Genomic DNA, 27,102 nt, shown 5'->3' with positions numbered 1-27,102 from the left:
GCAAATACAAGGGTTGTCCAGAAAGTAAGATCCGATCGGTCGCGAAATGGAAACACAGTGGAAACCAGAAACGTTTTATTTGCAACAGTTAGGTACACCTTCCACCTACTTCTCTACATAGTCGCCGCTCCAACTTCGAGTGTTGTCGTAGTGTTGTATCAACTTTCCAATATCCTCGTCATAGAAAGCAGCCGCCTGTGCTTTCGACCAGTTATCTGCACTGGTCTGCAGCTGGTTGTCTGTGGAAAAATTGTGTCTTCATAGCCAGCGGTTATTGTGAGCAGAGATGAGGCTCAGGGGGAGCCAGTTACGGACTGTATTGTGGGTGATCAAACACTTCTCATCGGAAACGCTGCAGGAGCGTCTTCATTGCCCCTGCAGTGTGCGGCCGAGAATTGGCATGAAGAAGGAACTGCTTGACAGTTGTGTTATGTGGGCTGCATGCAACAGGCGATGTCTCTAACCAGGCCCTCATACTTGGCGGGAGATGCTCTTCCCTTTGCATCTTTACGTGTTCAATGTTCACTCAAAACTAAAAACAGCGACGCAATACGATCAACGGGCATACTAGAGACACTGCCCAATACATCTGTGCAAAGCTTTACCAGATTTTCCCAGTGGTTTCCATTTCGCGACCGATTGGAACCTACTTTCTGGACAACCCTCGTAGAATGTGACTTCAGCAACGAGCAGGTTGCTACAGAAGAGCGCCGCGGAACCGGATGTGGTGAAGCTGGTCGGCGGTTACTCTCGTGATCATCTATGGAAAGTGGTTTAAGAACGGTGAAATCAAGAGTAGGCGACAAGGCGCTGGGCTTCCACACCTTACCACAAAACATGAAGATTGGAGTTGTCCCGCTCTGCAAAGCAGCATAGGCAGCGATGTGTGGCAGATCTGACGACGGAGTACAATGCTCGTGCAGCGACAAGTGCTCCGGAACACACTCTTCAGCGCACACTGCTGATCCTGTGACTCCACTGCACCCGATCTGTAGGTGACGCAAGTCGACCCAACGAAAACGTCAATTACGATTACAGTGTGCACGGGACCATCCAATTGCACCAGGGATCTCTGGCAACATGCCGTTTTCTCGGATGAATAACTTTTCTTTTTATACCAGTTTGATGTTCGTGTCCGGATATACGGTCATTCAGACGAACGGCTAATGAAAATATATACCGCACCTCAAATGCTTGCTGGTGAGAGACATTATCTTGGGCTACCATGCACCAGTGGTAGTAATCGAAGACACCATGACGGCTGCGGTTATATAAACTGTATTGTGGACCACCTGCATCCCTTCCTGCTTGATCTCTTCGCCGATAGTGATGGCATCTTCCAGCACGATAATAACCGTGTCACAAAGCTACAACCGTGCTACAGTGAGGCCTGATAGGGAACTCACGCTGATGTCTCAGCCACCAAATTCCCCTTATCTGAACCCTATGGAACACGTCCGGGACGCTTTCAAGCGCAAGCTCAGCGCCCACATATGACGGACCCATAATTTACGGGAACTGAGTGATCGATGCGTGAGACATTTAGTTCCATGTACCACAGAAAACCTACAAAGAACTTGTCGAATCCATTTCACGCAGAATATACGCTGTTTTACGTTCTAAAAGTAAACCAACACTCTATACTTTAACTGCTGTGAACGAGTTACCTCGTCACGCACCGGCGCTCCCCAGGTGCTGAGGAAGTGTTCAAACGCAGTCCTTGTGTTTCCCTGAATCACTGTCGACGTTTTTACGTGTCCCGTTCCGTCAACACCTCACTACTGCACACGAATTACCTCCATATCTTGGTCAATAAAAAAACTTCGGGTATTTATCATACAGCATATGTGCCTCTTTGCACGCTGTCATCTGCAAAAGCCTCGTTTCGATCCCCTGAACTGTTCACGAAGTATGACGATTGTGTTGACCACATGAATCGCAATTCTTTTGTCGTATGTACCAGCCGACTACTACGTTATGGCACTTGGTTCCTCGTTCACGTTATCGGGAACAACTGTTAACGTTACAGCAAACAAGGACATTGGTGACTAAAGGAAAACGCATCACATTGTGAATGATTTCAAGGAAGTTGTGCGTTGTACTATCAAGTGACTAATAGTGTCCTCGTGAAATATCGCAATAGAAGCTCACTATAACCGACCGAAGCGACCTCACTGACCTGAACGATAATATTGCGGTCCACAAAAAAAAAAAAAAAAAAAAAAAAAAAAATCAGTAACTCTAGAACAAAATTAGATATCGTTCTCCCCTCAGTTTTAAGTAATATCTCGATATCTCATCTACATTTTATACGCTGCAGTGTATGAGCTAAAATCAACCATACGCAAAGTACGCAATGCGGTTTTACCTCTGCAAACTTTTTATAATTTCGTGCAATGTTTTATTTACCTTTATGCAGTGCACTAACTGCGATAAATAACGGAAAGAAATTCACTCCTTTATAGAGCGAAGATATCAGACTCTAAGATGTGCAAAAAAAATTTTTTTTCACATGGTTGTTTTCTTAAAATCTGATGATAAATGTTGCATAGCAGCCGGAGCGCCATCTCTTAGCACAGGTTTCAGCATTAGGCGAACAGTACAGCCACAATAAAGCCGCGCTCAGCACGGAGTACAGAGAGCACACCTTTAGCAGCGATAGGGTTAATCAAGTGACCATAATGTTTCGATCCAGCACTGTTTACATATAGTGGATAATGCAGAGCAATTTATATGCAGTTAACTTATTTTGTTATTCTACTGTTAACAACCCACTTCTTTTACTGGCAGAACAGCAATCTGAAAGTATTAAATCGCCAATTGATCCTAAGGTTTGTCAATAGCACTAAAAACAACCCGCATTCCTGGCGATACTACATATTGTGAAAAGTACCGTCTCAGTGTGGGTCGAATTTCGCGGCAGTGGCAGGTCTATTTCCCTCTTTTCCCCAGTATGATCTCAGACACAAAACAGTGTTAGCGCAAGAGAACCGTGAATAGTCAAGCAAATTTTGTGTTTTCAGTCGTATTTTCGTTATATAAATATCCCTTCACTGCTTATTCTGATGAAAGATAACACAGCTCTATAACAACAACAAAATTTTCTTGTTGCCAGGGATTTTTAAACGTATAGTTGGTATATTTGGTATGCTGAATCTGAATCTGAAAACGGATTTCCCCAATTAACTGAAGTTTCTTAGATACAGGCTATCTCTGATGTGTAGCGTTTAACTGTTAATTTATCAGTAAATCGGTTGTAAATTCCATAATTCTGTGTGTCTATTCATTTTACTTTTTGTGACTGCGTATGTGCAAATGTAATCTTATATATTATACATTATTGAAGAGAAGGTGAAATTATGGGACGTGTTAGTAATTTGAGACACCCTCTTGTGTCTCACAATTTCTAGGAGAGTCAGTTGGTTACACTGTATCAAGAAAAAGATGTGTTACCAGTAGTTATTACATAATTGTTAGTTAAATGTAAGTTACAGATCATATGGTAATATATATATATATATATATATATATATATATATATATATATATATATATATATATATATATATATATATATATATATATATATATCCTTATTATTAGTTACACCTTCTCATATTTATAATAATATATTTTTGCAAATATAATTTTGATTGTAATTTATTGTTTTCATAGATAAACATGAGTTCTTCGTATAGGGGTTGTTTCAACTCGCCTGATGCGCTCTGCTATATTTGTGGAGAATGCACTCTGAAAGAACAAACGGAAGAACATCACTGACTTTGTGAAATAAGCGTATTTTGGAATTAAACTTGGAGACCAAGATAAACATTGGGTTCCTCATAAGTTTTCAAATGCTGTGTAGAGTCTTTACCACTGTGGACTAATGGTAAACGAAGAGGTTTAAACTTTGGAATGCGAATGGTGTGGCGAGAGCCAAAAAATCACTATGATGATTATTATTTTGCATTATCAATGTAAAAGATTTCAATCGCTACAAGAAGCATAAGTGGGAATATCCCCATTTAGAATCTGCAAGGTGACTAGTGCCACATAGCGCTGACATTCCTGTGCCAGTGTTCACCACTCTGCCAAAACTACTTCCTTCAGATGATGATGATTTTCAGGACTTGAACACTAGTAGTAATGAATTTGAATACGAAGGAAGTTCCACAAGACATCAGCTCTTCAGCCAGGAAGGGCTTAACGATTTGATAAGAGACCTCGGTCTTTCTCAACTGTCTTCTGAACCTTTGGCATCAAGACTAAATGAGAAGAATTGTCTACAACCAGGAACTAAATCACAGCGCCGGCCGGAGTGGCTGTGCGGTTCTAGGCGCTACAGTCAAGAGCCGAGCGACCGCTACGGTCGCAGGTTCGAATCCTTCCTCGAGCAGGGATGTGTATGATGTCCTTAGGTAAGTTACGTTTAATTAGTTCTAAGTTATAGGTGACTGATGACCTCAGAAGTTAAGTCGCATACTGCTCAGAGCCATTTAAACCATTTAAATCACAGCTTACCGGACAAGAGAAAAAGATGTGCCTCCATACTTCAGTCAAGATAATGCTCTTGTTTACTGCAGTGATATCCCTGGTTTACTACTAAAAGTGTGGCTGCTAAAATATCAAGCTCAAGACTGGAGGCTTTTTATCGATTGCTCAACAAGATACCTAAAATGTGTGTTGCTGCAAATGGTAACTGCTATACATCCACTCCAACTGACCACGCGACGAAACTTCATGAGGAATACGGAAGTATCCAGATGATTCTTCAAAAGTTCGTTATAGTCAACACCAATGGCCTAACTGTGTTGATTTAAAGATGGTTAACTTTTTACTTGGACAGGAAAGTGAATACACCAAACCCCCTTGCTTTATATGCGTGTGGGACAGATAGCAAGCATGATAACTGGGAAAAAGTTTCATGGCCATCAAGAGATAGCTTTACTGTAGGAGCAGGTAATATCCTAAAAGAACCATTAGTTGACAGGGACACAATCATTCTTCCACCACTTCATATCAAGTTTGGTCTAATGAAGCAATCTGTGAAAGCATCGGACAAAAATAGCGACTGTTTCAAATATACATGCAAATCATTCCCAGCCGGCCGTGGTGGCCAAGCGGTTAAAGGCGCTACAGTCTGGAACCGCGTGGCCGCTACTGTCGCAGGTTCGAATCCTGCCTCGGGCATGGATGTGTGTGATGTCCTTAGGTTACTTAGGTTTAAGTAGTTCTAAGTTCTAGGGGACTGATGACCTTAGAAGTTAAGTCCCATAGTGCTCAGAGCCATTTTTGAAATCATTCCCTAGACTCAGTAATGGAAAATTGTTGTTGTTGTTGTGGTCTTCAGTCCTGAGACTGGTTTGATGCAGCTCTCCATGCTACTCTATCCTGTGCAAGCTTCTTCATCTCCCAGTATCTACTGCAACCTACATCCTTCTGAATCTGCTTAGTGTATTCATCTCTTGGTCTCCCTCTACGATTTTTACCCTCCACACTGCCCTCCAATGCTAAATTTGTGATCCCTTGATGCCTCAAATACATGTCCTACCAACCGATCCCTTCTTCTAGTCAAGTTGTGCCACAAACTTCTCTTCTCCCCAATCCTATTCAATACCTCATCATTAGTTACGTGATCTACCCACCTTATCTTCAGCATTCTTCTGTAGCACCACATTTCGAAAGCTTCTATTCTCTTCTTGTCCAAACTAGTTATCGTCCATGGAAAATTAAAAGCTGGTATGTTTGATGTTCCCCAAATTCGCAAACTTATACATGATTTAGAATTCATTAAAGTTACGAATTGCATTGAAGCATCTGCCTGGAGCAGTTTGTCCCTGTTGTCAAGAGTTTCTTGGGTAACCACAAAGCACATAATTATGAGGAACTGGTGCAAAACATTCTCAGAAACTTCAAAAGCTTAGGTACTAATGCGAGCATTAAGATTCATTACCTCCACAGCCATTTTGGTAGATTTTCGGATAATCTTGGTGACTACAGCGAGGAACAAGGTGAAAGATTCCATCAAGATTTTCAGGTGATGGAAAAACGATATCAAGGTAGACGGGACAACCACATGATGCCAGACTACTGCTAGAATCTTCAGCGTGACTTTCCTGACGATCAGCACAAGAGAAAATCACACAGGTGGAGTTTTTCCGTATGGTAATAGTAATGTTTTCAAAAGACTGTCTCTTATCTCTTTCTTCTTATGATTTAACAATGAAACTGCATTTTTGTGATCCTCTTCATATGTTTTTACCATTTGCATTTGACTGTGTATACAATGTATGTCAATATTTTTAATTTTTATTTGTTTATTTATCTACATATTGTACATTACCACAAGAAATAGAGCCAATCCAGCAAAACGAGTGACGTATTCGAATTCAGGGCCACAAAGTTACCCTAAATTCACGGTCAATTAATTGGCAACAAAATCACTGTTGACCAGCGTAATGTAGGAGGCTACCTGCGAAGTTGAAAACAATTAAAACATAAACGCAGGCAAGAAGAAATGCCGAAACAGTAATAATTAATTGAAATGTCGCTTGCAAGCCCTAAAATGAGAGGTTACATTCTCAGTGGTTGATGTTTTCTTGGAAACGGAAGACACGGCAAGCATGGCGTGGTCTGTTCGCTCTCTCGATATGAATCCCATAGAGCATGTCAGGGATACAGTAGGGAGACGGTTTCCATCAAATCAGCATCCACCAAACACTCTCCAAGACTTGCGAGCAGTTCCGCAGAAAGAATGATCGTTATTGTCTCAACAGGACGTTGATGACACTATTCACAGCACCCTCCGTCGTTGTCAGGCCTGCATTGCTGCGAGAGGTGGTCGCACCCCACAGTGAGCACATAAACCAATTGTCGCAATGAGTGTGCAAATCTGTTAAGTTGGAAAAAACGAAGAACATTTTCGTCTACTGTTATGCATGTTGCAGTTGTTGACGTTCTGTATTCTTTACATTGTTTTTACTTTCCTATCACCTGTTTACACAGTTTTGTGGCAAAATAAACGAAACTTTGCAAAATTTCCGTTTCTTGTTATAATTTTGGTCATCAGTGTATATAAAGTGATGTGCACTCTGTAAAGACAGATAAGTGAAACAGGCCAGTATTTGAAGATCTGGAGCAATAGAGTGAAGCTTTTTTTTCTGCGAACAGATTTCAAGCAATTATTTGTTACGTGCAAGTGATAATTCTTCTGTGGCATTACACAACATGAAGACTGTTGTAACAGGATTGAAATTGGCTGAGAGCAATAATGGATTAGCCGTTACAGTACTCTCTTGGTTTTAGAATAAACAGGAAGACGCAAGTGCATCTTCGACTGCGTCTGCCGGTGGCGTTACTCGAGCGGTGATTTCCTGTATTGGAAATTCGATTCGGGGTAAACATGTTACCGCTGATTGCTGATGACCTTCCGAGTCTGAACCTCTTGCGTCCAATGGAATCGATGGCCTCGCTGGCTCAATATCGCTGTATGCAGAGCAGATTCCTGTTTACCATACCGCACGCTCTGCATCATAGCTTCTAAACATGTTTTGTTCCTCTCATTCGTTCAGACGTTTTCGGAAGAACTACGGTTCAAATCCCCCTCAGACCATTCAGATAGGAATCATTCCTTCATTTCCTCAATTCGTTAAACCCAAATCTCCTCTCATTCCTAGCTCGTTCCCTGTTTCTGATAACTATATACTTCGTTTTACTTGCTCGATGTGCGTTAAGAAGTCATATAAAGTTTTGCAAAACTGACAATTTATTAAATCTGTAACAAAAATGGAATATAATTGTTTCGTTACGCACTTCGATCTACCATTCGGTCTACAAGAAACGAAAGCTGTCCTTCCTTCTTAATATTAAGCCATTTCTAAGGACCTACCACTACCAGCTGTAAATGATTTGCCAGCGGTCCCTCGTTCAGTGTCGGAAAGTAGTGACTTTAAGTGCCCCACCTTTCTTTAAAAGGCTGTCACTAGAGCCAGTCTTGAATCTTGAATCAATTCAATGCTGGACCCATTACCATCAGCATCGCCAAAGACTACAAAAGTTCACCATGATTATTCATTTTCCCTTGCAGGCGTCCTGCCTTCCCGATGAGCCTTTACGAAAATGCATCGTAGGGCGGGGGATTGGGGGAGGAGTGTTTATGGGCGAAGACTCCTGCGGGCTGTAGGCTAAGCTGTCTATTTGTAAAATCCTACCCAGGGTTGATAGCGGTCCTCTGGCTTGGAGCAGAGTGGAAACTCTAAACTAGAGGCTTAGACGATTCTGCGGCGATATCGTATGAGACTTTCTCGACCTCCGCTGTCGGGTGCAGAACTGTAGGGTTCCCCTTAGAAGGTCAGGCGTGTACTACACGCAGTAAGCGGCTACTAGGATAGCAGAGTAAGTGAGGCGTGCACATGGGGCTTTTTTAGTTTAGAGAACAATTCCCTTGGGATCAAAGACGACTTGCCTGTCAAATCAGCGACGGTGACCTCACAAAACCTTGGTCTTCGCTGATCAGAGACAGAAAAAATTAATATGATTTTAGAAGACTGTACGAGCATCCAAGGGAAGGTTGCACAATTAGTATCGCTTACTGAAGGTTATAATGCACAGATAGTATTGGAAACAGAAAGCTGGTTGAAACCAGTGGTCAATGACAACGAAATCCTATGTTCAGATTGGAATACTTATCGTAGGGATAGGTTAGTCGCCAATGGTAGCGGCGTGTTTATTGCAGTAAAAAATTCGATAAAATCTTTTGAGGTTATCAGGGCTTCCGAGTGTGAATTAATCTGGGTGAAACTGAGTATCAAAGAAAGGTCAAAAATGGTGATTGGATGCTTTTATAGACCACGTGGGTCACGACCAGTAGTTGTAGAGCGATTCAGGCAGAAATATCAACAGTAGTTTTCCTGATCAAGCCGTTGTAATAGAGAGTTATTTCAACTTACCAAGTGTAGATATGGGGTGTTATGCCATCAAAACTGGTTTCAGAGACAGGGATTCGTGTGGCATTGTTCTGGATGTCTTTTCCGAAAATTACCTTGAGCCAAACGTTAGAGAATCAACTCGTAAGGGTAACGTCTTAGACCTCCTGGCAACAAACAGACCTGGATTTATCGAATCAGTTAATGCAGAGGAAGGTATCGGTGATCATAAGGCTGTGACAGCATCGATGACGACGGGTCCTGCAAGAAATGTTAAGAAACGTAGGCAGATATGTTTGCTCAGCAAGGGTGACAGGATACAAATTTCAGAATATCTCAGCAGTCAGCATCAAATATTCGGTGATGAGGACGAAGATGTGGAGGACAAATGGAAAAAATTCAAAGACATCGTTCAAAATGCCCTAGACAAGTATTTTCCGAGTAAGATTTTAAGGGATGGGAAAGATCCACCATTGTTTAATAGCCGTGGTAGAAAAGCGCTACGTAAACAAAGAGCATTCATCTTAGATTCAAGAGAAGTAAAAAAGTAACTGACAAACAAAAGCTGCTCGGAGCGAAGATGAGCGTAAAGAGAGCAATGAGAGAAGCGTTCAGTGATTTTGAAAGTAAGACGTTGTCAACCGATCTGAGTGAAAACCCTATAGATTCTGGTCGTACGTAAAACCAGTAAGTGTGTCAAAATCATCTATTCCTTCTCTCAGCGGCCACACCGGCACCGAAAGACAACAGAGAGAAGGCCGAAATACTGACTTCGGTCTTCAAAAGTTGCTTCACCGCGGAAGATTCTAACACTGTCCCTCCTTTCAATCGTCGTACGAACGTCGAAATGGCAGATATTGAGACAACTGATCGCGGGATTGAAAAGCAGCTACAATCACTTAACAGTGGAAAGGCATCAAGACCAGAAGAGATACCTGTAAGATTCTACAAAGATTATGCAAAAGAACTTGCTCCCCTTCTAGCAGTAATTTATTGTAGAAATCTTAAATGACGAAAGGTACCTGACGACTGGAAAAAAATCGCAGGTCATGTCCATTTTTAAGAAAGGCCGCAAGACAGATCCACACAATTATAGACCTATATCGTTGACGTCAGCCTGTTGTAGAATTATGGATCATGTTTCATGCTCAAGAATTAAGACGTTTTTGGAAAATGAACATCTCCTCTATAAAAATCAACATGGATTCTGCAAACAGACATCCAGCGAAAGACAGCTCGCTCTGTTCCTCCATGAGATCCACAGCGCAGTGGACGACGGCGCTGAGGTTGATGCCGTGTTCCTTCATTTCAAAAGGCGTTTGACACCGTCCCGTACTGCCGTTTAATAAAAAGAAATACGAGTTTACGGGGTATCGGAGCAGACTTGCAATTGAATTCAAGACTTTCTTGCAGATAGAACTCAACACGTCTACATCTACATTCACATCCATATTCCGCAAGCCACCTGACGGTGTGTGGCGGAAGGTACCTTGAGTACCTCTACCCGAGCTACTGAGCGTCTCCGTAACGCTTTCGCGATTACTAAATGATCCTGTAACGAAGCGCGCTGCTCTCCGTTGGATCTTCTCTATCTCTTCTATCAAACCTATCTGGTACGGATCCCACACCTGTGAGGAGTATTCAAGCAAGGGCGAACAAGTGAACTGTAACCGACTTCCTTTGTTTTCGGACTGCGTTTCCTTAGGATTCTTCCAATGAATCTCAGTCTGGCATCTGCTTTACCGACGATTAATTTTATATGGGTCATTCCATTTTAAATCACTCCTAATGCCTACTCCCAGATAATTTATGGAATTAACTGCTTCCAGTTGCTGACCTGATATATTGTAGCTAAATGATAAAGGATCGTTATTTCTGTGTATTCGCAGCACATTACACTTGTCTACATTGAGATTCAATTGCCACTTCCTGCACCATGCGTCAATTGGCTCTTAACGGAACAAAATCGACAGATGTAAAGGTAATAGCCGGAGTACCACAAGGAAGTGTGACAGGACCGTTGCTGTTTACAATATATACTGTATAAATGATCTAGTAGAAAGCGTCGGATGCTCTTTGAGTCTATTCGCAGATGATTCAGTTATCTATACCAAAGTAGCAACGCCAAAAGATAATAAGAATTTGCAAAAGACCTGTAGACAGTTGATGATTGGTGCAGGCTCTGGCAGCTGACCCTGAAAGTAAGTAAATGTAACATATTACGCATACATAAGAAAAGAAATCCAATACTGTATAGTTACACTATTGATGACAAACAGCAAGAGACAGCGTCTACCGTAAAATGTCTAGGCGTAACAATCCAGAGCGACCTTAAGTGGAATGACCACATAAAATAGATAGTAGAAAAAGGAGACACCAGACTCAGAATCATCGTAAGAATCTCAAGGAAATGTAACTTATTCACGAAAGAAGTGGCTTATAAGGCGCTTGTTCACCAGGTTCTTGAGTATTGTTCATCTATCTGGGATTCCTATAAAGTAGGACTGATAGAGGAGACAGAGAAGATCCAACGAAGAGCGGCGCGCTTCGTCACGGGACCGTTTAGCCGGCGAGACAGCGCTAGGGAGGTGCTAAACAAACTGCACTGGCAGACGTTACAAGAGAAGCGTTGTGCATCACGGAGAGATTTACTATAGAATTTTCGGGACAGCACTTTTCAGGAGGAGTCGGACAGCATATTACTTCCCCTCAAATACATCTCGCGTATTGACCACGAGGAGAAAATTCGAGAAATTAGAGCCAATACAGAGGCTCACCGACGATCGTTCTTCCCCTGCACTATTCGCGACTGGAACAGGGCGGAGGATTCAGAAAGTGGTACCGAAAGTACCCACCACCACACACCATTAGGTGGCTTGCGGAGTGTGATGTAGATGTAGATGAATAAGGAGATTCTACGCAGAAGTAACATGTGGAAAACATTAAAAAAGGAGAAGGAACTTAATTTGCTGGATGTATTTCAATATCTGTCTTACTCTATAGTTTTTGAAGCTCCCTCTAGGACTGTGGAAGCTGTTCCCTGATATCTTGCCAGCCACTGTGGCCGAGCGGTTCTAGGCGCTTCAGTCCGGAACCACGCGGCTGCTACGGTCGCAGATTCGAATCCTACCTCGGGCTTGGATGTGTGTGATGTCCTTAGGTTAGTTAGGTTTAAGTAGTTCTAAGTTCTAGGGCATTGATGACCTCATATGTTAAGTCCCATAGTGCTTAGAGCCATTTGAACCTGATATATTAACAGATGATAGTATATATGTTAAGATATCTTAACACATATACTAACATATATCCTATCATATATCTTAACATATATCCTATCATCTGTTACGATATCAGGGAACAGCTCCCATAGTCCTAGAGGGAGCTGTAGAGGATAAAAACTATACAGGAAGACAGAGATTGAAATACATCCAGCAAATAATTGAAGATGTAAACTGCAAGTGTTTCTCTGAGATGAAGAGGTTGGCACAGGAGAGGAATTCGTAGTGGGGTCGCATAAAACTAGTCAGAAGACTACTGATAAAAAAAAAAAGAGACAGAGAAAGAGGGATGAGGGGTAGACTCCTTCACTGCTGCAGCCTTCTGTGCAAACTCCAGTGCACGCCATGCAGCGAGTTACAGCGGGTTCAGACCCCTCTATATGATCTGAACAAAATTACTTCACGATGGACCACTAAGAAGGAATTAATGGCGTGACGCTCACAAAGAAGGCACGCAGTATTTTCAATCAATCTCACAAGACCATTAGCCGCAACAGTCACCCACCGTTGCGAAATCTTCACCCCAAAATCTACAGCACTTCCCGCTTGCTGCAGTTTCATACGTAATGCGGATATTTTCGGAATATAAACTGCTTCATATAGGTTAGATTCTTTTATCAATTAATGATTAAGTAACAAATATCGTTTTTTGCCCGAACATACTTCATATTGCAGACGTCTGCAAAGCCAGCCGGTATGGATAGATGCTATAGTCAACGGTTATTTCTGTGGCGCTCGCCTGTATGTTTGCGGGGAGTGGAAGTTGCAAAGTGACGCCGAGTTGTGACACGTGGCCCCCGCTGTTGCAGGAGAGCGCAGCCATGCCGCCTCCACCGCTGCCGCTGCCGGGGTCGGGATCCGGCCCGGCGCTTGGGGCGTCTTCCTGCCGGCGGATGTTGCTGCTCGCCGCCGTCCTCTTGGCGACGCTGTGCCCAGGTAAGTGGCCTCCAAACGGCTTACTTACGTAGTTGGTTGCGTGATCCATAGATCAAATTCACGATACATGTTAACGTGTGGAGTTGTTACCGGAACAGAATAAAACATGCACTCTGTGAAAAATTATTTACTTGGCTACACACCGAGCGAGGTGGCGCAGTGGTTCGACACTGGACTCGCATTCGGGAGGACGATGGTTCAATCCCGCGTCCGGCCATCATGAATTAGGTTTTCCGTGATTTCCCTAAATCGCTCCAGGCAAATGCCGGGATGGTTCCTTTGAAAGGGCACGGCCGATTTCCATCCCCGTTCTTCCCTAATCCAATGAGACCGATGACCTCGCTGTCTGGTCTCCTTCTCCAAAAACAACCAACAACAACTTGGCTACATGCCGTGGTGTACAGGATGATTTAGCTGCCCCTACCAGTGTCGTTTTATGCAACCCGCAATTCCAAAACTGATGAATCCTCCGGGCTCTGCGAGCGTAGTCGAAGAAACTTTTCAGTTCCTGACTTTGCGTCCAGATCTGTGCTGCACATCTTCGAAGCCTTATCTGCATGTCACCTCTAGGTGCTTTAGCTCAGTGGGAAGGCTGTCTTGGCCTTGAAAACAAGTCTATGAGTTGTGGTGACTAATAGCGGCATACAAACACAGATACGTGCACAACTTGTGTCCCAGTTTGCCATCTTCTTTCCGTATTGCCAGGATCTCAAGAAACCGAACCTGTAACAACTCTACGGTAAATGGTATGTTGAGGCCAGGTGAAGTGATTCATTTAAGCCGTCCCGCCCACGTGGTCAAACGACTAACGTGTCATCTACGTAACGGTAGGGACAAATTGTTTTATTTGGGCTTCCTACAGTCCCCCCTCCTCGATATCTTCCATGAATGAAGTCGCCACAACCGGTGACAGACGACGCCCTATAAGGAAACCGTCCGTCTGTCCATAAAAATTTCCATCGAACAAGAAGTAATTTGAAGAGAGCACAAACTCGAAGAGTTGGTCTCGATTGTTTATCAGTTCCATGAAGTCCTTTAATGGTACCCTGGAGAAGAATGACACTACGGCGGAACTAACTAACATGTGACTACATCTACATCTACATGGCTACTCTGCAATTCACACTTACGTGCTTGGCGGAGGTTTCACAAAAACACTTTCGGACTGTTTCTTGACTCTTCTAACCTCAAACAGCCCATAGGAAAAATTAAGGGTCACATGCCACAGTGCATCAACAAGAAACTGCCTGTTTCAATATATTCAGCTCTAAGGTTCCACCACAGGAAATAAAATCAAATGGGATGTTGAGGATAGTACAAACATATATTTAATATTATTTATTCCCTTTTCAAACAAATCACACACTTTACCGGCCAGAAAAGTTATGGTCCTTACAAGTAAGTGCAATAAGAATTTAACGAAACCGTCACAACACACATGTTACCGATAGAACAGTCATGTTTCACTAAAGTAAGGAATATTTTGTGTGTTATGTATTAAGAGACCATTTTAAGAAGAAATTTGCTGATTCTCACTGATCTTCTGGTATTCCGTCATCACTGGAATCTCCAGGACTCTGTGTAGTAGCTGTTAAAAATCGTGATTAATAGGGAGAACGAAGCACAGGATGGATTTTACTTGTTTCTTATCTACACTCACAATAGGTTTTTCTCTGGGATAATTGAGGTTCTGGGCAGTGTTGTGAAAATCAGCTGGCTGACCCTTTAATCATTAAGTGAAACTCACTCCATACTGTTTCGCTTCATACATCATCATTGCATTTTGTGTGTGTGCACGCCATCGCGCGCCCGCGCGTGTTTGTGTGTTATATCTTCTCTGGTTGTAATGCATCTCATGCTTATCCAAGCTATAGTTTGCCCCTCAGCTTTTATCTGTATGTTGAAACTGATGCTAAACTGTCAGAGCTAAAAAAATCATCACTTTTCATTTACACCATATCCAGCTTTTGGTTTTTACCTCCGAATGTTTCGACTATTTTCAGAATTTCGTGTTGAATTTAATGTGTTTCTTGCGTTTCAGCTTGTCCTCAGAATGATTGAAATCGGTATAATTGGGCAGATAAATGAAGCGTGGGATTAAAAACCTTTGACTCATCTCTTTGATGTGCTTCAAATGGCTCTGAGCACTATGGGACTTAACATCTGAGGTCATCAGTCCCCTAGAACTTAGAACTACTTAAACCTAACTAACCTAAGGACATCACAACCATCCATGCCCGAGGCAGGATTCGAACCTGCGACTGTAGCAGTCGCGCGGTTCCGGACTGCGCGCCTAGAACCGCTAGACCACCGCGGCCGGCTTTGATGTGCTGGGCAGGTTCTTGAACTATTTGCATTAGAAGAATACAAGTCTGACGCATCAAATTTGGGCATGGTAATTCATTTGCAGGATTACCATTTAGAAGAAATTTTACTATATGTTGAACAAAAGAGAGAGAATCTACTACACTCGCCACTGCCTGGACACCACCTAGAAGAACTATTGGATGCCCATCTCAAGACAGCGTCAACGCTTCTCCCACTTCATGGGACTGGGCTAACGCTGTCGTATGGGCACAAGAGCAGAGCGCTTGAGGAAAATATACAACTAAACAGACCTCTAATTATGAACGTTTTGCAGCAGGACACAAAACCACGCTAGAACCACCTAAGCGAACTGCAGTCGAAGTTGTCAAACCTCATCAAAAGATATTTCCGTGAGCAGAGCCGTATGACATTATCCTCCACAAAAGTAAACGGTAAATCTAGTAATTACGCTGCGTGGGTACGAAGCAGAAATCATCAGGAACCATCAGTTTGGCAGAATACTGTGCAGAACTTACGACATGACTCTTACGGACACCCGATAATTCTACAGGTTATAAATACGCCGGGAAAAGAATCAGATCGCATTGTCAAAAAAAAAAATGGTTCAAATTGCTCTGAGCACTATGGGACTTAATGACGGAGGTCATCAGTCCCCTAGAACTTAGAACTATTTAAACCTAACTAACCTAACGACATCACACACATCCATGACAGAGGAAGGTTTCGAACCTGCGACCGTAGTGGTCACGCAATTCCAGACTGTAGCGCCTGGAACTGCTCGGCCACCCTGGTCGGCATCGCTTTGTCGTTTCAATTATTGTACATGTTCTACGTTACGGGTTTCCTTAAAGTTTACACGTAGTTACCCAAGATTTCGAATGCCTCATGTTACATTGTAGAAAGCTTTTTCTGAGTCGAAAAAACCTATGATGGCGTTTTATTTACTTTCCGTGTCAGTTCACTGATCCTCGCTACATTTAGACTGAGCCTTTGCCTTTCGCTCTTCATATTTCTAGCCTCCCTACCACGTTCAAACACCTGACATTCTACTGTCAGACTCGTAGTAAGTTATCTTTAGTTTGTTATTCAGTTTCTTTCTTATGGTCATTTCCTCCTTGGCGGTTTCCCCATAGAAATCCGAATGGGAGGTTATCCGGAATCTTTTTTGCCCGAGGAACAACATTGTGACACTTTTTAATTACAGGCAACGTGTACTGTGGATACACACCATGCGCGTTAACTACAATGGTTTCCATTTCCTTCTGCCTCTTCATGCCATTGACAGTTTTGTTTAAGGGGAAGTTTCTCACAACAAGGGCAACAGATTGTCCTGAAACTCTGTCCGCTCCTCCGTTTTCTTTGACAAGCTGTTGGCAGAACGAGGCTGACTCCTCATTCGAGAGCCTTCAGACGCGCACTGAACCAAAGCCTACATGCCGAGCTACTAATTATTAGTTCTGATTGTGGTTCGCGCTTTCAGTCTATCGAAATTCGCATATTACGTGTGAACTTGCTTATACTCTTTGGCCTTAGTCCGTTACCGTCCATGTGGGCTTAGGATGTTAGATGTTGTTTACTTTAATATTTCATGTTTCGATACGACTGTTCATTGCCAGCTCCTTCGTGGAGTGTTAAATTGTCGTGGCATGCAACGTGAATAAATTTTTTCTTCCGATGCAGCGGAATTTTTTGTGTGCGTAATGAGTGATGGTTCATCACATCGTCCTCTTGCAGTCCAGATTTTCACTTATTATTGTTTCGCCTAACTGTCTTCGGCGATCTTCCCTCGCTATATTCAAGCGTTGTCCTTTTGGTTTCATGTCTACATATTGTAATTCCAGTGCGTAGAGCCCACATTTTGTATGGCAGTGTCGAGCACGTGTTTTACAATCTGGATTTTGTAGTTAAAGATTCTTTCTATCGAAGAGCGCACAACTCATGTGCATGCTTACGATTCTCAATAATCGACCTTTACTTCGTGGTGTGGCTTTGTCCTTCCCTCGTGTTCCCGTAGGTTCCCTCTTTAATTGCATGGTACAAATTGCACGGGTATACATAATCCCCGTTTACATGATAATCGTTCCCTGATACAGATTTTATTGAAACAATCGGGTTTTGCTAGGTGTGACGAACTTCGCATGCCTCCCTGCTTTGTGTAATTGATGACCGGGATGAATCGACCCAATTACTTCTACTAACTTCCAAAGTATAAAATTCCACCATTCCTACTGTTCCTTTAATTCATTAGACAAATACTTCCTTTTATAAGGACCTTAGAGGACCTACGTTTGTTAGTGATGTAATGAATCTTCTCGATGTGGAGAGGGCATTTTATGCAACAAATTTTCAATTGCTGGAACTGCTTCATAGTTCATTCACCTTTTTCACGGTTTCCACTCCTAGTAGTGGCACGTGTGTTAAAGTATTATGAAATTCCAAAAGAGACATCACTGATAGTAAGAGTATTCAAGTAATATATTGCTAATTAGTGAGAGAAATGAAAACATAGAGAAATGATTCCCACTTTGCGGTCGTAGAAAATCCTAAGCGTTCTGTCCATTATATGACTTAATATCTTTATTGCTAAATTAACTAGGGCTTACTCATTCATTTATTGTTGGTTCGGTACGACCATTGCACATCAGGTAAGCGAAGATATTGTACATAAAAGTGAAAGAAAAAAAAGTTTTATCACGATTGCCTCTGGCGCCTCGGTAACCAAATAAAACCCGTCAGCAAGGCAATTAAACGTTAACAGAAGTAGTACCCAATCTTTGTCACCGTCAGGACGTGTAAAAACAAGTACTAGGAAATAAGTAATTTTCTCTTGATGTGTCACTGCCAAACAAAACAGCCCGATGATGCTTGGATCATAGACAGGACTGTTACAGTATGTCACAGAAGGTAACTGAAAGAAGTATGCAATGAGACGAACGGAAGTAACACTTTCATTTAAAGACAACAACACAGAGATCACGGCAATTTCTGATTGTCCCCTGTACGTTACAAAATATGATTCTCAATAGAGCGTGTAATCACGCGGGCAGCAGTGCATGCTCTTAAACGTGCTCCCGTGCTGGCCACGTGGTTCGTAAGTGGTTACTTTCTGTACTGTACTGTGGCAGTCCTAAATATCACGAAAAATGGTTCAAATGGCTCTGAGCACTATGGGACTTAACTTCTAAGGTCATCAGTCCCCTAGAACTTAGAACTACTTAAACCTAACTAACCTAAGGACACCACAAACATCCATCCTCGAGGCAGGATTCGAACCTGCGACCGTAGCGGTCGCGCGGTTCCAGACTGTAGCGCCTAGAACCGATCGGCCACTCTGTCCGACTATCCTGAAAGCACATTTTTGAAAATAGTTGGGTAAAAGAAGTGCCACCGATATTCCAATGAAGACTTCCAACGGGGATTTATCCCTTCGTCTATAAATCGACTATACTAAGCTTCATTTGTGAAAATGCTTTTTCACGCGAACAGGAGTGTGCAGAGGAGAGGGGGTAGTCACCATTTAAAAGTAGGGAGGGGATGTTGAACTGAGGAAGGTTAAGAACCTATGGTGTAGAACCGGGGTAGCCTTTAACCTTTGGGCGCCACAAACTGATTATAAGAGAGCCGCACATTGTATAGTTAAAATCGAGGAAGAAACAGTTTTTAATACTACCTGCATAACATGTGTATACCGAAAATAATTTGATACTAAATATTCCCATCCTTCGACAGGCGTGAAATTAGGGCATGCTCGACAGTGTTTCATCTCACCTCTCACCACTTGAGGGTACGTAATTCACCCAGGATCATTATCGAACACGATCCGTTTCGGTGGTTCCGGTGTTGTGGTGTGGGAAAGCATAATGTTGCATGCACGTAATGACCTCCAAATATTTGAACACGGTATATTCACCGATTACCGTCATTGTAACACTGTACTCCTCCACTATGAGCGTCTTTTCAGGGAAAAAGGATATTCCCCGTTCTACCGCATCGAATCCCACCGAGCATGTGTGAGATGAGTTGGGGAAGCTTACTGCACCACGTGCATATGAACCAATGACGATCCAGCCGTTGTCAACAGTGCTGGTTGAGGAATGGAATGCTCTACCACAAGAACTCCTTACCAACCTCGTGCCCAGCATTTACGTACTTTTCAGAGCATACGCTGCTGCAATCGGTTATCACACACGCTGTTGAGAATCATGTTCCGCCTTTTCTAACGAACAGGCGACCATCAGAAATCACGGTGACTTCTGTGTAATTGTTGTCTTAAATGAAATTGTTGTTTCTGTTCGTTCCATTAGGTATTTCTTTCATGTACCTTCTGCACTATTTTGTAGCAGTTCTATGTGTGGTCCAAGTTTCATCGAACTGTGACACATCTAAAGTTACTTCCGATCTTAAGTTTTACACACCAATTCAAGCACAAAAGTGCTCACGAAAAGACAGGAGTATAGTATATAAGTCACATAAGAATGAAACAAATAGAAAGAGCAGGAAGGCTAATGCAAAATGGCTATACAAATACGAGGAGGTAGAAAAAGAAATATTTACTATCAAGAACAGTCTTGATCACAATTTATTTACTACGGTGACTGGTTTCAACCACTACTGCGGTCATCTTCAGACCAATCAGTAAGGACCTCCTTCTGCTGGAGCAGTGATTCTCCAGCAGAAGGAAGTCCTTACTCATTGGTCTGAAGATGACCACAGTAGTGATCGAAACCGGTCACCGTAATAAATAAATTGTGATCAAGACTGTTTTTGATAGTAAATATTTGTAACACTTTGATCACTGTTCACTCCCACAATGTAATAAAAAGTAAGAAAAAGAAATGTTCGCCGGAAAGTCTGATTCAACATACAGAAAAAACTAAACAACAGCCTATGAAATTAAAAACAAAGGTCTCAACAGTAACAGCGTAAGAGTAACACCATTGTTAAACGCAGAGGACAGAGCGGGTAGGTGGAATCGTGCGTCTCCACGACACAGGGGAAATATCTGATGATGTGACAGATGAAAAGATTTGAGTCGATGTGGAAGGCATTGAGGATCCAGTATTAGGCACTGAGTTTAATACATCTTTCGAAGGCTTGAAATCAAATAAGGTAGAAGTGATAGATAATATTCCTTAGAGAGTTCTAAAATCATCGGAGGACGTGGCAACTGAAATACTAGTCAAGAAAGAATTTAGAATCCGTGAGACTGGAAGCATACCATCAGACTTTCGTAAAATATCATTCACACAACCCCGGAGACAACAAGGAGTGACAAATGCGAGAACTATCGCACAATCAGCTTAACATCTCATTCATCCAAGATGCTGACATGATCTAAATACAAAAGAATGGATAAGAAAATTGTCGACACTTTAATTACCATTAGTCTAGTTTTACGTAAGGTAAAGACACCAGTGCCAGTTATGACGTTGTGCTTGACGTTGGAAGCAAGGCGTCAGAAAAATAAAGACACATTCGTAGGATTTCTCGGCTATAAAAAAAAAAGAGTGAGAGAGAGAGAGATCAGTGCTCGCACGGAAAGATATAGGTGCTCATTTTTCATGCGTGCTATTTGTTAGTGTAACTGTAGAGATACAATCTAAAAGTCGCTCTGTGAATCCGCTGTCAAGCACTTAGACTAGACTTACGGAGAAGAGATGTAGATGCTTTCCGTTTGATCAACACATATGAGAAAGGCATATTACTGTTCTCCTCCATCTCCGCTGTAAATCTGATGTTAGGATGTATACCTTTGACACCATCGATGACCTGCTGAATCCCTCACTACCGTGCAGAAAAATTAAAAATGTAGAGTCAACATATCTGAACAAGCAGGCTGGACGGAGGACAGCATTATTCAACACTCGTTCAGTGAAATCCTCTATTAAGAAACTAGCTGTGGTTGGTGACAGTAATGTACACAATACAAAAAGTATTTGGTCGTCAAGTTGTGTTGAAACAGTTTTAAAACATAAGGGGTTAAATGATTCTCCTATCAATACTTCTGTAAAAAGCGAGACCGCATCGAAGCTAACCATGGTTTCACTTAGTGTATCTTCATCTGTTCTGTAACACAAACATTTGAGAGTTTTAATATGGTGTCTACAGTGGATGACTATAGGTGCCAATAATTGAGATTGATACTTTGTACCCTGTGTCTAGGAGAGACAACAGTATTCAGTATTGTTCTAAGTGATATGCCATCCCTGTGTGTTTCACGTAGACCATACAATATGAGTGGCCTTGGTGACCTTGGCCTTAAATTTTTCATAAGTTCGTCAGAGGAGCCAGATCTCTTGAGTAGTTCTCCTGTTTTCCTGCTAAGTGTCTATGTAGAACCATATTTAAGAATCGGATAAATTCAGTGTTCCAATAATAGACACATTTCGTTAAGATGATCTGCTGCGTTCAGGAAATAGTAACATTCCCCTTGTCGGCCAGAAAAACAACCAACTTTCCATCTTTCTCCAATAATTTCAGTGCTTGCGTCTCCACCCTGCTCCTAATCATGAAGATGGAAGCAGTCATTGAAAGCTTGGAATGTTATCGGAATTTGAGCTGACGAGTTATATGACAACTTCTTATCCAAGCAACAACTGTTCGGATATAAAATTTTATAAGGCAAGCTCCAGTGTTCCTTCACTATCGTTCTACCCGTTCATGGAACTGACATTAGCAGAAATAAAAGGAAGGTTATGGAGTAGGAGTAAAACACAGAGTGAGAGGATATGATTTTATTCTCAGAGAAAATGAAGGAGAATTACAGGACACATTGAATGGAGTGCACAGTCTGTGAACTGAAAGAGAAGTAGAGGAAGTGAGAGTATCGATAAACTTAACAGCAACATTTACACCCACGTAGTAGACGAAGGCATTGTGCTGCCTTAACATCAAAATTACGATATCAGCTTTTAACTATGATTGGCACAGGGACATTATGGAAGCCCAGTTTCATAATATATTTTACGAAAGTAATTTATTAATCACAAATAAGAGACAATCTTCGCATATTATTTTATTACAAACACCATTTTATTTGTTTTAAAGTACTTATTAACTGGATAATTTGTACAAAGCATTGTAATATACAATAATTGTGACCATTGTGGTAGTTCGTTATCTCTGCCCGCCGTACAAGTTGACTTTCATAAAAGAATATACTATCCGAAACGACAAACATATTCGTCATTGTCGCACTGAATTGCGATTTACCTATCGCTACCACGGCATAACATGCTTACATAAAGTGCGAAGTGCAATTAAAATCTCAGTATACACTTACAGGTTATTGTGGCTTTAGCGATATAACAGGCAAGGAGCGAACAGTACATTCTAACCCATACATTTCGAATTTATTTACTTCTTTGCATTTTCTATTCGTATTCCTCATTAAGCTTCTCTTGAGGAACAGGTAAATGTAGATATTATGGCCGAAAGTTCGAAATCACAAGCAATTACTCAGGATTATTTATATACAAGGATGTATCATAAATTCTGGATTATTATTTCACGTCGTTCGCTTCATTTTTAAAGATTTCTTCTCTTCATTACCACATCTGCCATATCCCAATTACTACATTTATTCCAAATATTGTAATTATTTAAAACTATAAAAGTGCGAAATTTTGGCACAGTTTTTCTGGTCATGGAATAATCTTAATACTAGAAGGAACCGTAGAAGGTAAAAACTGTAAGGGAAGACGACGATCGGAATACATACGAGAGTTGCCCAAAAAGTAATGCACCCCATTTTTTTTCTCTCAGACGAAAACAATGCTGCGTATGCGAAACGTTACGTATGTATTAACCGTATCTCCTGTGTGAGAACGCCACGTTTCCGTCACTTCCGACAGATAGCGTAGCTGCAGAACGGTCTATAGGTGTAATATATAATAATAATCCAGAATTTATGATACATACCTATAGGTGATGTAAGTTACAAGAAACGTGCTGTCATTGCATTTCTCACTGCAGAGAAAGAAGCTATGGGGAATATTCAAAAACGCTTGTGCGAAGTCTATGGAGTATCTGCAGTTGACAGTAGTTAGTAGCTGGACACGGAGGGTGAGGTCATCAGAAGGTGGTTCGGTGGAGTTCCACGATTTGCAGCGATCGGAGAGACCATCGATGGCTGTCACATCTGACAACCCTGACCAAGCACCCTCGGACTTCTACTTGTTTGGGCCGTTACAGGATGCCATTCGTGGAAGACATTTTGGGAATGTGTAACCTCCCCCTCACTTATCGGCCTTAATGACAGTGAAAAATTAAACCGCGTGTACCTAATGTAAATTTGGGAAAAGCAATCGTCACCGAAGTTAATTTGTCGGTAAAGAGGGAGGAAAGGGTTACATCTAAATGAAAGGAAAAATGCTAATGAAACTGGTGGAAATTAGTTTTGAAAAGGGGTAAAGTTAATAAAGAAAGTAAATGTGTGGCCGTTATGTTAACAATCAACTAGCGGTAATTAGATATTTGAGATTTGGGGGAAATTACGGTCACCAGTCCTAAGGACAATTACTATGGTAACTGAAAAAGAAAGATTATTACACATATAATTAGCACTAGAAGCGTGGCAACTGAAGGTTGACAAGTGTAGTGTGAAAACTGAAAGTTTGTCAGAAGCAATAAATTTCGCTACACTCTGACTTAATTTAGCAAAATAATTAATAAAACCGGAAAATCGAAAGTTAATTTAGTGACTGAAGTTAATAGTGAGCTTTCTTTCTGAAGCAGATCGAAATTCAGTAATATACGGTTAGTCTTGGACTACCTCAACAATCATTTCAAAAGCTACTTGAATCTACGCAATTTACAAATACGAGATTTAACTTTGAACTTGAATTAAATGATTCTGAACAATTAACAATAGTAAAATTTAGTACGTACCAAGCTGAGCTGCAGTCACAGGTAAGCTAAAATGCGGTAACAAAACTCGCACTCTTAATTTGTGCTTGTGCAATCTAAATACTGTAGCCAGCTATGAATACCTTAACTGAACTTTGAAATTAAAGCAGTGAAATAAAATGATGCTGGCGTTTGAATCTCAACGACACTCGGGTTCATTCCAGAAAAGGAAGGGACCCTGCTTGGTAATGCAACTGGGACAATGAGCAACAAAGGTTCATGCTAAGTTGCTGTAATTTTGCGAGGCAAATGGAACAATTTTAAAATTTGAAAAAGCTGAGGTCTGCCATACAGTTCTAAAACTTTATGTGCTTCCAGTCTTCCTTGTTGGTTGATTGAAGGTTTGAAGCTGTCGATCGAGGAGGTGGCGACATCACTCATTGTCGGCCGTCGCTGTTGCAGAAGCTGGATGTTGGCGCGCCTTCTTCTCGACACGGTCACCAGATGAAACGGGCTCTTGATGTGCGCCAGCTAATGCTTCCCGTCCGCGACACCATGTCAGAAACTATCATCGCAAGTCGAGCGCAATTACATGCTGCCAAGCCCCGAAAGCGCGGCAACTCGCGGGAGCGTCACACAACACACCTGCTCCACTCGCTACTCCAGCCAGACTCTCTCTCTCTGCCCACGCTCCATGCGACAGAGTTAACACTACCAAAGATCCTACACACTTTGATTCTTCACACGACCTATCGATGTAATCGTTCGATAGCAGTTTTCCCTAGGCAAGACCCAGCATAAAAATAAAAATAATATTTACAAAACAAACAATTATACATCGACATAAATGCATAAATATATATATACAAACAGTAAATCAATTACAATATATAAAGAGACAGAAATGTCATATCTTGAGGTAACAAAACAAGGAAAAAAATTATAGTACAATAGATGGAAATAGGAGGATATGCATTTCCGGCATTACACGTGCCCCACATTGTCTGAGGATGTTCGTGTAACCTAAACAGACTCAGAAAATGTCCCAAAAAAGAAACAGCAGAAATGCATATGCTCAAAACATCAACAAAATTTAGCATTCGTCTAATTAACCGTAAACCAATTTTTAGACGATAATAATTGAGTGGAGACACTCCTAATCTCATTCCACTCTGTCATCTTGCACAAAATAAAACAGGTTGACAACATATTAAAATTCATTGAAAACATAGAAAATGGTTTAGCTATTCTAAAAATCAAAATTCCTAGCAGTATCAAGAAATGGAATACTATTTACAAAATTAATCAGAGTACATGATCATAAAAAAACAGGTATATCAAAATACGCAAATTAATAATTAATTACATAGAATACACATTTTATATAACCTTTTCATAATTAATACTCTCGCCATGAAAGTCCACTTCACGCTAAATAAGAAAATAATATTCAGCAGATCGAAAAAACCATAAATATTGACAGCAGAATTTTTTCAGCTGTCCGGGAAGAAAAACAACTCCGCCATACGTACTCGCAAGTACAAAGAATGCCGACAGCGGCACAAGAGCCGACAGCAGCACAAGAGCCGACAGCGGCTCCGCCTCGCCAGTATTGTTGCGCCCGCCTGTGCGGCACGCTTGATCTCACTTGCCTGTGTAACGGCATTTCCAGAACGTCCATTTCACTGAATTCTCTAGGAAAAACTCACTCCCGAGTAATCTCAAGGAGTCCCTTAATACTATTACAGTGGATAATTCAACACTGTCCATCATCACACGCATGTACTAGCCTGAAACTTAAAACAGCGTCTAAGTACATCGGCAATGACTAGTAAAACACACATTCATTAAATCTGACAGCTAGTTACAAAAGCATATTTACATTCCTTAATCTACTGTGACTCAGCTGAAAACTTAAACTAGCAGCTTGGATTTTTCAGATGATTACTAATCAGTTACTCTTAAATCATTTAGTCAAAATTAATTTCTTATTAATTACAACTTCTTTAATGTCCTGTTGGTCAGGAAAAAGCATGGAAATCTAGCAAATCGTGAAATATTGCACTCTATATTTACATACTGTACAAATTACCCTTTCTGTGGTATTAATCAATCCTTGGTTGGTACAATTTCAGGTCTACAATGTTCCGTATACCTAATAGCTTTCCAGAGCTTGGATACTCTAAGCAATAAGCATTTGTGTGAGGTATACCAATGACTTTATATGGTCCATTATAAACAAACTTAAATTTAGAGATTTCATGGTCTATCTCGCTCGATTTCTCATGAGCTTTTACAAGTACTAAGTCTCCGATTGCAAACTTAGCAAAACGCGCTTTAGCGTCATGACGACGTATTCGAGCATCGTCTTTTAGCTTAATTACTTCTCGCAAACATTCTTTTTTCACACCAATACTAATGTCAATCCGTGGAGGGAATTTTATTATCTCTTCCAATTCACTTTCTACACTTTTGTCACTGCCGAGATTCCTCACGTTACGGCAGTTGAAATTCATTCCTATGTCAATGTCATCCGGCCAGTTAACAATGTGTATAGGCTGGTATTGCCTATGCACACCGTCTCCTGCCTCGTCAAAACTAACTACTATTACTTTATCTTGTGACGCACATGTCAAAGTTTTGCTTTCGCAATTAATCACTGCACGGTACTTTAATAGCCAATCTAACCCGATAATTACTTCTGTAGTTAAGTCTGGCATGACGACAAACTCTTGTTCAAATCGTGCCCCACATATCTCGAAGTGGACAAAAATCTGTTTTGTGACCGG

The 27,102-nt window shown here is 41.4% G+C and overlaps 1 protein-coding gene across 1 annotated transcript in view; it reads left to right on the top strand.

Moving 5' to 3' along the window:
- The window catches only part of LOC126187371 (uncharacterized), a 1,107,325-nt gene that overhangs the window by 842,126 nt on the left and 238,097 nt on the right, over positions 1-27,102 (top strand). Inside the window, exon 3 of the mRNA XM_049928416.1 lies at positions 13,012-13,138. Coding sequence (XP_049784373.1) covers positions 13,024-13,138 — 115 coding nt within the window. The 5' untranslated portion in view covers positions 13,012-13,023. The remainder of the gene's footprint in view (positions 1-13,011; positions 13,139-27,102) is intronic.

The sequence above is a fragment of the Schistocerca cancellata genome, chromosome 5 (genome assembly GCF_023864275.1).
Source record: "Schistocerca cancellata isolate TAMUIC-IGC-003103 chromosome 5, iqSchCanc2.1, whole genome shotgun sequence".
Taxonomy (NCBI): domain Eukaryota; kingdom Metazoa; phylum Arthropoda; class Insecta; order Orthoptera; family Acrididae; genus Schistocerca; species Schistocerca cancellata.
This window is presented reverse-complemented; position numbering and strand designations above follow the sequence as displayed.